This window comes from Rattus norvegicus, chromosome 14 (genome assembly GCF_036323735.1).
Source record: "Rattus norvegicus strain BN/NHsdMcwi chromosome 14, GRCr8, whole genome shotgun sequence".
Classification (NCBI taxonomy): Eukaryota; Metazoa; Chordata; class Mammalia; order Rodentia; family Muridae; genus Rattus; species Rattus norvegicus.
In genome coordinates, this window is record NC_086032.1 from 77,749,279 (window position 1) to 77,763,831 (window position 14,553).

Genomic DNA, 14,553 nt, shown 5'->3' on the forward strand with positions numbered 1-14,553 from the left:
GTACATAGTAACAGCTGTCAGGAGAGAAGACGCCATAGGATCCAGAGTGTGGCACCAAACCCAGCTTAGGGGTGGCTAGGAGTGGCATTCAGTCCCTGGAGCCTTCCAAGAAAGATCAAACCTGAGCTGAATCTGAGGGTAAAGGAAGGAAGGAATGGGTAGAAAAGGAGGAGACCAGGAACTGTGCAAAAGAGGGAGGGGTACTCATGGTAAGAATATCTTCCTTTCTACAAAGTGTCTACCTCCAGGTAATACAAAGGGAGCATATGTTTCCAGATCCCATTCTTTTTAATTGGAATACAAATACACAAGGAGAAGTTCAGTATCATAACCAGTACAAACCACGCTCTGGTGTGTGGCACCAAGACGTGCAATCAACTTCTGTGTCTAGCGTATAACTCTTCCCCACAGGGGGTACCATGAAGTACATCCTGCATTGGAGAGACAGCCCTGGCAACAGAAGATGCATGAGTATGGAAAAGACTGGGGAATCCTGCCGGGAAGAGGGTGCTGAAGACTCTAGGAAGAGCCTAGGCAGGGATTTAAAAAGGAAGAAAGGGCAAGACTTGGTCGTGAGGAGAGGTTTGTAGGAACATGGGATAGACTGGAGAGGGCTCGTCTCTCATTCTTCAAGTTGCTTGAGGACAGAGACTGTGGCTCATGGGTCATTTTGCCTTGGTCCTGTGGACCTGTGATTTGTGACTCTGGTTTGTAGGTAAAGCATGAAACCATTTGGAGAAGAAGAAAAGAGCCCGAGAGACAGTATTAAAGGGAACGAACTTCTTTTACTTAGCAACAGAAACGGCAAGCCAGGAGCGTCTGGTGTGTAGAAAGCAAGCGTTACAAAAATTCCTTCTCTTAAAATAATGGGAAAAAAATAGAAATGAAAATTGTTTTCCAAGATTAGCATAAAAATACCATGGGCTAATCAAGCACGCTCAAGTGAAAATATCACAATTAGTACATGCACGAGGGAAGCACAAATACGACGCTTAAGAGACTGTAATCAGGGCAGAGATGGGCCCATCTGAAAATATAAAACCTTGATATAGTCATACACACTGAGGCAATATCCTTGTTGCCAGAGCTCAGTGAGGACACAGAGATCACCATGGCAGGTTCTCTTGTGATGACTGTGCATGCTGTAAGAGTCACAGTAACCATCACAGAAGAATCATGCCTCCTGCCAGCAGAGCACACACAGACACAGGGAATCTGAACTGATGAGAGGAACAGGGACAACTGAATAGTCACACGGGGAGTATCTGCACAAAACATGAGTATAATTAGTAATCAAAAAACTGTGACGAAAGCTATAACGATACCCTGGCTTGAAATTAGCAAGGGCACCCCAAATGCAGTGACACCCAATGGTACGACACATGGGAACCAGGGACTCTGATGTGGCCCTGAGGCTGCACAGATGGGAGCATCTTTCAGGAAATCAATTGGCCATAAGAGTCATGGTCCCAAAATTCACATTTTGTGATTTTATTTCTCGACATCTAAAGAAATCATAAAACTCCAAAACTACAGCTCTTGTGTGAAGGTGCTCACCAGAACTCAATTTATAATGAAACAAACAGGAAACTTAAATGCCCACTGAAAACAAATCAGTTTGAACAAATTAGCCATTGCGCTTCATAAATGGTGTCATTAAAAAGTTACTGATGGAGGGCCATGTCAGTCATAAAACGTTACGTGGAGGGAAAGGTTTCAAATTACAGCAACTGCACAACCATATTAGGGAAAAATCGCTGACATGGACAGGAAGTAAAGGTGATAATGCTGAACTAATGTCTCACTGGGAGGGGAAGCAGAACCAGAGGGGGAAATGTTTGCTTTTCTGATTTTTATGTATTAGGAACAACTTTTATAATGAGAAGACATAACCTGAATTGTAAACATTAAAGTGTACCCAGGACCTCTTGAAGCTCGGCAGTATAGGAGCTCCTTCTCTGGGAGGGACCTCCAGAAGGTCCCCTTTGGACTGACCACACATGTCCTGACCTGTTCCACCCTGCTGCCAGTCCTCATTTTCCTCCTGTCTTTCTGACCCATTTCTCCCCCGTGTGATGGACAACTGAACGTGTCTGCAGTGAGCAGGGTCACCTGGTGTGAGTCTGATCAGAGGGGAACCAAGTGAGATAGCAAGATGTCTACCCACAAGAGTTATTCACAGGGCCAGCCAGACAAATCAAAGAACAACACAAGGGCTGTGCCCTCACAAGGCCAGACTCAGCTCTCGGTATTTAGGAATAACGCAATTCTCACAGGTTAAGGGCAAGAGCTCTGCTGGGCTGGGTCTTGAGGAAGAGCATTTGATAGGCAAAAAATGAATACACTTGTCAGGGAAATGGCTTGAGCAGAAAGTAAGGCTAGACCAGCCAAGACCTTCTGTGTCAGGTTATAGAGATAGGACTTGTTCTGTGGGCTAGGAATGCTTCCTCAAGACTTCAAGGAGTATGCACTCCCTGAACCAGGAGCACATCCTTCCATCAGTTAACACACATGTGTAGCTCTAAGCTGGGCACACAGAAGAGAGTTAAGGGATTTTATGGCCCATTCTGGGTTTTCACTGACCTTTGTCCTGCACTAGCACCTCCAGCTCCTCCCGAACGCCATCATACCAGCTCGTGATGTCCACGTGGAGCGAATAGTCACAGCAGGATTTGGTGTCTGCTGCTTCGTGCCATTTCTCAAAGGAAGTCAACAAGCTGGACCCAGGTTCAGGAACAACATGGTCAACTGGGACAGAGAGACATGTGTCATGATGCTCAGGACCCAAAATGTTCCAACAGTGGCCACATCACCCCCACCACCATCCCATCAATTTTCCCATCATTGCCACAATCACCAGTCTACACTATCACCATCATTCCTGTCAGCATCGCCATACCACCACCATCATTATCACCATAACCATCATTACCAATCAACACTATCACCATCATTCCCATCAACATCACCATACCACCACCATCATTATCACCATCATCATCATCATCACCAATCAACACTATCACCATCATTCCCATCAACATCACCATACCACCACCATCATTATCACCATCATCATCATCATCACCAATCAACACTATCACCATCATTCCCATCAACATCACCATACCACCACCATCATTATCACCATAACCATCATCATCATCAAAACCACCACCACTATCACCATTTCCCGGAAGGTGACTGGGACGCTATATTTGTGCTGGTGGGAGGTACTGATTCTGGGATCACTCAGTGAGCTGATGATGTCTTTGATAAAGAGAGTAAGTCCTGCCTTGTGATCACATCCCATATGTCCTCCCATCACATATGGCATTTATATCATGATGCTATTTTCCAGGAGTATGTGACTCAGGAGTCCCTCGCCAGAGGCTGAATGGAGGGGGACCACTGAACCTTGAACTTTCAGTTTTCCAAAACCATTGAGCTCAAATAAACACCTTTAATATAACATACCCAGCCCCTATGAGTCTCTGGTCACTTTAAGGCAAGTAACCATAGGGAACAGTTTAGTATCCTGGGACTCCGCTTGGCTTGGGCTATGCACAGCATTAAATGATATTCACACCAATAATTAATAATTTACTTGGTAGCCTGAAACTCTCACATACTGTGTGCATGGGCACATGCATGCATGCACACACACACACACACACACACACACACACACACACACACACACACGCACACGCACGCACGAGCACGCAATGAGAATAATACACCTACCAACCCGTCAGCAGCCTCGGACTCCAGCTACACTAAGCTGCACGCACAACCCTCTCTCTGAACAACAGAGAGATTATTTTTCTTCCCTTAACAACCATTAGTCTTAGCTTCTATTCAATCATGGTCTTCTTATGCTCCAGGTAGGAGACCCAAAAGGCCTATTCAACCTGAACTGGTTCAGGGTAGATGTATAGTTGGGAAACTGTTCTCAAAGGGAACTTTTAAGAGAGAATCTCCTCTTTACCACCTTATGCCTATGTGTACTTGGAAGTGTATATGATTAAAAACAGAGACATCATGGTAAGGGATTTGTATCGTAGAAAAGTATGTATGTGATCTACACTATCAGTCACAACAGAACCACCCTCACCATGGCCCTTAGCAACTGGAACTCCTTGAACCCCCATAAAAAGAAGTCCAGAACAATAATGGGACGCTTGGGTGTCTTCCCCTAGCTTCTTCAGGGGATTCTGACCTGTTCTCTAACTCTTCTTTGAATAACACCTCTTCCTACTTTTTGCAAACCTATGGGAGCTTTTGTTTCAATTCACTGCAAACACCCAATCTGAACACACCACATAGGTAACAATTTCACTCCGATGCACAGTGAAATAACTTTTAAAGATTTACCGTCCATGTGATTGAACTCTTTTTGTTCTGGACAAGAGGCACCCACAGCAATGACCTGTATTTACTGTGGTAAGGTGTGACAAGGAGTTACAGGAACCTTGAGCACAGGGCCAAGTGCACCAAACACCAGTGTGTACCAGTGGGGAGGCCAGGGTCACAGACCATGTCTCTAAGGCCAAGGAGAGTGCCACTCACTGATCATCGTGGTTCCACCTGCCAGCGCTGCTCTGGTGCCCTGGAAGAAGTCATCGGCTGAGGTCATGCCCTGGGACGGCTTCTGCAGGTAAGTGTTGACATCGATGCCCCCAGGAATGACCATTCGGCCATTAGCCTCGATGGTCTTCACTCCACCAGGAACAATCAGGTTTTCTCCTATTTGCCTGGAGGCAAATAACAGATAAATCTTGGCTTGGCTTGGTTGGTTTGGGGTTTTTTTTTTGTTTGTTCTTAACAAAACAATAAAAGGCAGCCAACTGTAGAATGTCAGCTCCTCAAAGTACATGTTTCCCACCTAAGCTGACACAGGGCACTGGGCTGAGAAGAAGGACTCAGGTATAGCATTCTCAAGGGCCCAGAGCCTGTATCTAATGTTCGAGTGTGGCATAGTATGAATTCAAAAGCGCCGGAGGTCTTTTGAATGGATGGCCAGGCTATCTAGGAGACTCCAGGAGGGGAGATGGCAGAGCTAAGAAGAAACCAGCCTCTCTCCAAAGAGGCAATCCCTAGGGAACTTTGTGGTTTTGACGGTTCCCTAAGGGATACAAGGAAAAGCCGCTGAGTGAGGCAGCAGCAGGACCTATTAGTCCCACAGGATTTCACCAACACTTAAGTACTCAAATGTGTCCCCCTAACATTCTTATGTTAAGAATGTTATGCTCCAACTTCCAGCAACTCAGAATATTTCTATAGTACAGACGGGGTCGTCACAGAAATAAAACAGGTCTCTAGGGTAGGCCCTAATCCAATAGGACTAGGATTAATTTTAAAAAGTATAAAGGATGAAGGCAATCAAATAGCCCTACACAGCTGTGATGCCTATGAACTTTATCAATGATCAGAATGCATCATAACCCTAGATCAGTGATTAGCAGTGACAGGCATACCTTGGTGGTCATCAGCAGCTCTCTTACTGGATGTAAGAACTGCGCAATAAGAGGAAAGCCATGTCTGGGACTGAAAACCGAGCCAACAACCCAGAGCTAGTAAGTCATGGACTACTGAATCAGCATAAATCATAAAAACAGTCTACACATTTATCCTCATACCCACAGATAAGTAAAGTCCTCAACCCTCATCTAAGAAGCTTCTCTTCACACACAGAGAGAGTACTACAGAACCACAACCAATCATAGTGCATAGGCCAGTCCCAATGGCTACATCTACAGAACACTCCTACACCCAACACTCAGGAAACACTGCGGAAGAGGGACTGGGAAAACTGTAAGAGACAGAGGATCGGGGAATTTGTTCTAAGATTGTGTCTCCTGGGAATGTCAGAAGAGCTATATACTCATAGAGTCTCATGGACATGACTGCCCAAACCTGAACTGAACAAGAATGACACCAATGGACATGCCAAAGGGGACAGAGGAACGTTCAACCTTACACCAAGAACTATGGGCAACTACAGATAGCTGAGGACAGAGAGTCTTCCCCGGGGAAAGGCACCCCAGTTGGTTATCTGATACCAAATGGTCAGCCCTGGAAGCGTAGACACAGGAAACATTATACAGACTGAGTGGGTTATATTTGGGAATATATATGTATATATACATGCATGCATGTAATAATAATTAATGAAGAAAGAGGACACGGATTTGAAAGAGAGTAATAGGGATTATATGGGAGAGTTCGGAGGGAGGAAAGGAAAGGGAAGGAATGTAATTACATTAATCTCAAAAATAACATAAAATAATTTACAATTTAAAAAGTATGTTAGGACAATGGAGCACATGGGGGGATAAGTCTAAAAGGACACAGGACAAAGAGACTATCTACAAACAAGACAAGACTTTCTTAGAGGGACCTGCCTTACCTTAACCTGAGACTTGCGCTTGAACAATTTGTGTGTGTTACAGCTCTGGGTTGTGGGACAGCATTACACATACTGGGCACAGCTCCCTCCCCTTAGTCAAGCAATCACAGCACAGCTGCGAGCATCACAAAAGCTCCTGGGCCTACCCAGCAAAGCTGCCCCAAAGTGACAACCACAAGAGAGACTCCTAGCTTCCCAGAGGGCCAGGCTGACATGACCAAGCATGCTATGTTGGCCAGCAGTCTGGTCCCTGCTGAGACAGGAGCATAGAATCATCTCCCAGGAGAAAACCCCACAATGGGCTTCAGAGGAACAACCACAGCAACTAGTAACCTGGTCCCTATGGAAACGTCAAGGCACCAGGCCAGCCTCAGCCAGACCAGAAGGGGAGCTCAAGCATCTTCCACTGTCCTCACAGGGATGACATCATTAGATCCAGACGCCAGTGAATCTACTTGAATAACCAAACCCAGATACTCTAAACTCCTCTTGACTTTTCTACATCATTATTGGATAAAGACATCAATAGTAGAGAGAGAAATACTGCCTGGGTAATCCTAATGCCAGCCCCAGCGAGCAACCATTCCAGGTAGAGCACAGAAGCCTCAGGCTTCAGTGGTAAGGAGGGATGGAGTAAGCATGGGCCAGATGAGCAGAGCATCTGTAACAGCTGGGTCCTTCTGAGGAACCCTGACACCACACAAGGGCTGCCCCACAGCTAGAACCTGCAGGATAGAGTGTGGGGAGGAGTGTCAAGGACTGTCCAAAGCATGACTATGACAGCTGTGATGAACGCTGTCCATCTCCCTTACACAGTTCCCACCTGAGCTCAGAGTCTCGTCTCCAAACACATGGGCTCCTGTGGAAACTGAAGGGGGCCAGAGAAGAGCCCCCTCAAAAGCGGCCCTACTGAGCACTGGGCACCTTCTGCAGAGCTGAAATTACCATTCACATCATATGGATCATCTCACTTAGTGTCCAGTATGCTTGCAAAATGGAAGGGCAGTGGTCCACATGAGCCCCCTCCAGAGACAGCACAGCCCAGGGAGGCTGCCATGGGTGGTAGACCCTTGCACTGGCCTGCACCTGCATGTCCACAGAACCCCATACCTTGTGGCTCAGCACCTTGCCAGGGTGCCCAGGAAGCACTCATGGTGGGGCCCATTCTTACCTCCCTACTGGCTTCTCTAGTTTCCCAGAACTGGGAGGAAGTGGAGGCAAGGGCCAGCCCACATTCCTGAGCCCCACTCTTCATTGTGCTTTTCATAGTCGTGTCTTCTATTGCACCCCATAACTCCATACTCCTCCTCCCATTTTCTTCCTCCTCCTAAAAGCACACATGGTTCCAGGCTGGTCCTACTGGCAGGGTCCCTTCCAACCTGACACTCTTCTCATTGCTCCTGTACCAGATTCCAGGATGATCCTACAGTGGCCTTCTCCTCTCCTCCTTTCCTTTTCCAGACCCCAAGGGAAGAGTTGGGTAGGAAATCTATGTCGTTTCATATCAGAGGTAGAGAGCAGCAACAGAGCCATCACAGCAATGGGGACAGAAGTTATCATGATCCCTCAGATCACGGGTCCCTCAGAATTCATGAAGAAACCCAGAAACCACCCACCCCACACCCAACATGACTGTTAAAGATGTAGTAGGTCTGTTCTGGCCAACCCACTTTATGAGTCCATCTTCTAGGTAGACATCGGCATAGAAGGACTGGTCATCATTGATGATGCGTCCGCCTCTGATGAGGAGCCGGTCACTCTGCAAAGCAAAACGATGCATTAGATCAACGGCAAGAGCAAGTAAATATTCCCAATTAAATGCTTGATTTTAATTCCCACTGACTTGATGAATACTGATTCCCAACACCTCAATGGATCATATTCAATCTCACTGACTTGTGGAGGAAGCAGGGACAGAAAGCTTCCAGTGCACCCACTGAGCTCCCGCTGCCTATACTAGCCCCTCCCTCGTGACTTCCACTCATTGGAGAAACTAGGTCATTTGTAAAGTAAAAATTTCATAAGCCACTTTTTAAGTAGGATAATAATTGTGTTCAAAGAATTGTACAATAAAAAGATTTAAAGGCATGTGGCCCGGGGCCACACATTTTGATGTTTTCATATTGCCCTTTGTTTTCCACAGCTATAACTCTAGACTATCCATCCTGACCTCCCCACCAGGAGTCCCATGTTGACTGATTCATTATTTTGGCTCCCGGTCAGGGTCAGGCTCTGAAAACCCAGAGGACACATGGGGCATCTGGGTCGGCTCTGCTGGGCTGACAGATGAGAGGACGATGTTTAAGAAGCCAAGGGGTTCATGGGGGTCAGGAGGGTGAGAGTGTGTCTTCCAAGTTCATCTGGGGTTAGATTGGGCAGCTTCAGACCCCTAGATAAGTCGAGGAAAGCTGAACCACACCAGGTATTGGGCTGTAGGGGAGGGAGTGTTATGTAGACACACTGACAACTGTGTGAAGCCCAGAAACAGAGAAATAGAATTCCCGCCTTCTTCTTCTCTTTTTGCCATGAGTATGTCTCAAGTTATGACATGTTCCTCAAGATTATGATTTTTTTTTTTTGGTTCTTTTTTTCGGAGCTGGGGACCGAACCCAGGGCCTTGCGCTTCCTAGGTAAGCGCTCTACCACTGAGCTAAATCCCCGGCCCCAAGATTATGATTTTAAGTGCCTGTAGGATACTCTGCCTTGTGGATGCCTAAGCATGTGTTCATTTCACCAAGGGCCTTGTTCAGCATTAAGGTTCGTTCATTTGAATTTTTGAGGCTATCCATTTTTCCTGCGTGCTCATTACTGTTTCCATGGTTACTCAAACTATGCCTTAAGCCCCATTCCTTGACAAGGGCGAGTCTGACAGAACCAGAAGAGTCCAGCCTCCTGAGGCAGGGCCTGACTGACCCACCTGAGGGGACAGCAGGAGATCTGAAGGGAACCTAGGAAACTGGCAGAGGAAACAGGGAGGAGGCAGGCATGAAATACCAAACACAATTAGTGTGGATCCAGTTAAACTGGAACTACCAGAACCTTGATATTAAGACAAGCTGATGATCCCAAGGACCATGATCCTAATGGTCCCTCTGCCATCACAGCTACTGAGAGAGGGAAGGAGATGAGCAAGTCAAGAATTCCAGTTAAGGAACTGGGGCTCACTGGGCAGAAACAAAGTGTGGGGTCCTGATGTTTGCAGCATCGTTCAGACTCCACCCTGCAGAGACATCTGAGAGAGCATCACAAATTGCCGCCTGCCAGAGGAAGCTACACGCCATACTTGCTTTGCTTCCCGCCACTTATCAGAGCACATATCACATGGACTACATATATCCATGCCTGGCTAATGTGTGCCTTGCCCCATGAGATTCTGAGGTGTTGTGGTGATAATGCACTGACCAAAAGTAACTCATTGGTGGACAGGGTTTACTTTAGCTTCCAGGTTAGAGTTCATCACTGAGGGAAGTCAGACCAGGAACTCAAGGCAAGAGCCTAGAGGCAGGAACCATGGACGGAAGCTACTTATTGGCTTGCTCGCTGACTTATGTTATGTTGGCTAGGCTATACATCCCACAATACCTGCCTAGGAATGGTGCCATCAGCAATGGGCTAGGCCTTTCCACATCAATTTTTAATCAAGACAGTGCCACCACAGACTTGCCCATGGGCCACCTAACATGGGCAGTTCCTCAACTACGTTTCCCTCTTCTCAGGTGATCATAGATTGTATCAACTAGACTGTAAAAACCAAGCAGCACAGATCCATATATTGAGGGAGGAAACCAAAGGAAGAAGGAAGGGGGTCTGTCACTCAGTCTATAGCAAAAGCAGCTTTTGGAGCGTGTGGCCGGCTTATTTGCTAGCAGGATTGGTCGGTGAGTCTCCAGGGCAGCCATGGCAGAGCCACAGCCAGCGTCCAGTGGCCTCACTGATGAGGCCGCCCTCAACTGCTGCTCTGCCCCAGACCCAAGCACCAAGGATTTGCTACTGCAGCAAACGATGCTAAGAATTAAGGATCCTAAGAAGCCCCTGGATTTTTATATGAAGGTTCTTGGACTGATGCTTCTCCAGCAGCTTGACTTTCCTTCTATGAAGTTCTCGCTCTATTTCTTAGCATACGAGGATAAGAATGATAGTCTCAAGGACAAGATGGAGAGGACAGCATGGACTTCTACCAGAAAGACTACCCTGGAGCTCACACACAACTGAGGCACTGAAGATGATGAGACCCAGAGTTATCACAACAGCAACTTGGACCCTCGGGGATTGGTCACATTGGCATTGCCGTTCCTGATGTCTATGGAGCCTGTAAGAGATTTGAAGAACTAGGTGTCAAGTTTGTGAAGAAGCCTGATGATGGGAAAATGAAAGGACTGGAATTCATTCAAGATCCTGACGGCTCCTGGATTGAAATTCTGAATCCTAACGAAATAGCATTAATTATTTAGTTCCGTGAGAATGTGCCTTTGAGGGGTCGGGGACAGTGGGGACAAGGAACATCATGATGCAAGGTGCTGAGATGCTGAGGCACCAGAAGCGTTGGGGACTGGTGGGTCTTTGCTCCAGTTCAAGTCATTCTGAAATCCTTTTCATTGTCCTGATTCAGTGAGTTTTAAAAAAATCTCCCCTCTTTAGCCAACCTAGTTTTCAATTAGCAATTTATCTTATGACCTTGAGAAAAAGAAGGAAGGAAGGAAAGAAGGATAAATAGATGTATTAAGGATGGATGGATGACATAAAAATGAATTATTAGTGGATGAATGGATGGATAGATCAGAGGAGGACGGATGGGTGGGTGGGTGGAAATACTGAAGGATGGTGGTCAGATGGGTATCCGTGGTACCTGAATTAGTCCTTGAAAGAGGACTGTGTGAGGAAGGAGAAAAGAGAAGACATCATTTGTTCAAAGGGGAAAATATGGAGCAGCCCCCACTCCACAAATGGAATGCTCCAAAGTGAGAGGTGTGACGCCAGTAGTTCTCGAATCCAACCTCCTGTCCTGTGCTCCTAATGCAGGAGGCAGAGAGGATGCGGCAACCCCAGGAGACCTTGGAGGACAGTGCAAAACATCAGACAGAAGAGGACTGGGCCCTGGATGTCTGGAGCAGCACAGACAAGTGGGAGGTCAGGTTTCTGAAGCACCAAAGCAGGCAAACGTGAGTCATCCACAGCTGGTACTCAGCAGGAGGTAGCGTCTGCCTTGTCACATTTAATAGTGGGTTTCTCAGGCACAGCCTGAAAGGAGGCATTTAAATGCAGTGTACGGTCAGCCTCAGTCAGCTCTGTTTCCAGAGTCACAAAGCAAAGCCTGTGCTCAAACACACCCCTCCATCTAACTCCAGATACTGTGTGTGAGAGGGACCACTGGGGAAAGACACCAGGAAGTCTGTAGAAGAGAATGTACGCACAAGGCAAGAAGTGAGGTGGCTGCCTTTCTTCCTTACTGAAAATGGTGCTACTCTGCCTTTTAACAGTCCTCTCTCTGTGTCTTTCTCTGTGTGTGTGTCTCTCTGTGTGTGTCTCTCTGTGTGTGTCTCTCTGTGTGTGTCTCTCTCTGTATGTGTCTCTCTGTGTGTCTCTCTGTCTCTCTCTGTCTCTGTCTCTGTCTCTCTGTGTGTGTGTGTCTGTGTGTGTGTGTGTGCGTGCGCGCGCACGCGCGCGTGCTCATGCATGTGGGAGAACACATGTGCATGTAGACGGTGTTTACACATGTATGAAGGTCTAGTGTCATCTTCTAGAACTTAGTCTTTCTCTTTTGAGACAGCCTCTCATTGGCTTGGACCTTCCCAATTAGGCTAGGCTGCCTGGCCAATGAACCACAGGGATTCACCTCTCTCTATCTACCCTGTGCTGTGATTACAGGCACGCCACCATGTCTGGCTTTTTGTGTGAGTTTCGGGGACCAAATTCAGGTTCTCCACACCAGCACTTACCAATTGGGCCATCACCTTTGTCTGTTTTTTGTTTGTCTGTCTGTCTGTCTGTCTGTCTGTCTGTCTGGTATGGTTTCCAAGGACCAAATTTACTCTCCCACTCCAGCCCTAACCAAGGGAACCATTCTCCCAGCCCTGAACAGGGGTTTTCAGAGCCATTGCTGCTAAACTCTGGTTCAGAAACATCCAGAAAGTGTCATCATGGACTGGGGTTCGCAGGTGTGGCAGTTCAGAAAGTCCCACCTGGCACAGAAGGAAGGCTTCAGTCTCGTCACAAAGCCCTAACCCTGACAGCGTGATGAGGACTCTGAAGAGCTTTGTATACAGCTCCTTCCACGGACTCGTCATACTTCCATGCAATCTAATGGGGTAACATCCACAGAAGACATCTGTTTTGACAATCGTGTTCTTTGTAACTGATGCTTGGAATGGTGTGTATCAGACAAATTAAACTCAGGAACATGGGTGGCCCCACTTAGTGTAAGTAACCAAGGCACTCGAAATCAGACTCAAGGACTCTTAACTTCCTGTCCACATGGGATCCACCAGACCACACTGTGACACATTTTAAAAATATCTTCACACTTTAGATTTCATGACACCCCATGAGCAGATGAAATTTAGAAACATTATAACTCTGACCCAAGGACCTTGCATTCTAAAACTCCTTTTTCTCATGGTAAAAACTCCTACGTGGGGCAGAGGAGATGGCTCAGTTAATAAAACTGCCTGCCTTGCAAGCTCAAATACATGAGTTCCATCTCCAGAATCCACTTCAAGGAAACCAGAAGTGGTGGTGGCACATGATTGCAATCCCGGCCCCAGGGAGGAGACAGGCACATGCCTGCAGCTCCCTGGCCAACCAGTCCAGTATAATCAGTGAATACTCATGAAATGAAAGGCTTGGTTTTAAAAAATAAAAGGTTAGTGGCACTTTGGGAATGATAATCACTGGTGTCCTCTGGCTTCCACACACATAACATACATATATACATACACATACTCATGCATACACACGCATATGCACACAAAAATACCACTGGGCTTGGGCCGTGGGTCAGTGAGAAAATGCTTGCCAAACATGCTCGAGGACCTGGGTTCCACCTTTAGTGCAGCAAAACTGAACCAATAAACAAACAATCCCTCACGAACGAGGCACCAGGTAAGTTTTATTATAAAAAAAAAAGCATCGTACTTTTTTTATACATAAGCTATGTGTGAGTTCATATTTTAAACATCAATGCATAAGATTCATGCATTTAAAAAAGAACATGGTGGTGTGGCGACCTATTGCCTCAGGAAATAGACAGTAAATGAAAGACTGAGAAGACATCAAGAAGAAATTCAACAGCTGAATGGAATGCTCTGGGCTCATTCCACAGCGACAACAATAAGCAGAAGTAGCTATGCCCAGCATGGCTCACATTCTCCTTCCAACCTTGTGTGAGAGCAACACCAGAGCAGACAGCCAACTGGGAATGACTGGGGGCAAGAACAGTGCTGAGCTCAGGCCTGGCATTGTATAGTCTCAGCCACTTCCTGTGGCAAGAACTGTCTTTCGTAGGTAACCATTTACAGATGCAGTCCTTTGGTTGGGTACAGTCCCCACATATATAAGAGAAAATTGGCCCCAGGACCATGCACAAACGTCACACAGGATCCACTCCCTCATATAAATGGTTAGGTATTGGCGTCCACGCCCCACAGATTTATGTCATCCTGGGTTATGTATAACACTGGGGCCAATGGAAACATCATGGCAACAGTCATCAGGCTGTACTGCTTATGGAATATAAACTGGGGGTGGCAGGAGGAGGGAGGAGTCCCTGCTAAGAACAGACGAAAATACTGTTCACTCGTCTCCATCTGTGGTGGGCTGAAGCATGAAAACACTGAGCCCTCGACTGTGAGAGCTGTCTGTAACCTCGAAGTGAGAGACACAGAGATGTGTCCAGATGTGAGACCCTGGGGCCATGAATGCCCCTCACAGAAATGAGTCTGGGCTCTTCATGATGGTAACGTGGGAGAGGAAACTAAGAAGAAATGGAAGCAAGGTCACTGGTTATCTTATATTGTCCTGAGAGCTGAAGGTAAGAAGAGGAGGGTTACAGCATGTATCAAGTGACCCCAAAAGGGAGTGCTGGGACACTGTCTCCAGGAAAAAATTTCAAAAAAAGTATAAACAATAAGAAATGCAGAACCAAA

General features: G+C 46.7%; 1 protein-coding gene and 1 pseudogene across 2 annotated transcripts in view; one reads left to right on the forward strand and one right to left on the reverse strand.

Annotated features, from left to right (window-relative positions):
* The window catches only part of Crmp1 (collapsin response mediator protein 1), a 46,242-nt gene that overhangs the window by 14,604 nt on the left and 17,085 nt on the right, over nt 1-14,553 (reverse strand). For both annotated transcript variants that reach the window (NM_001365151.1, NM_012932.3), the window contains exons 2-4: nt 8,083-8,171; nt 4,573-4,757; nt 2,584-2,748 (exon numbers count right to left, since the gene is read on the reverse strand). In NM_001365151.1, coding sequence (NP_001352080.1) covers nt 2,584-2,748; nt 4,573-4,757; nt 8,083-8,171 — 439 coding nt within the window. The remainder of the gene's footprint in view (nt 1-2,583; nt 2,749-4,572; nt 4,758-8,082; nt 8,172-14,553) is intronic.
* Glo1-ps1 (glyoxalase 1, pseudogene 1) lies at nt 10,310-10,863 on the forward strand (annotated as a pseudogene).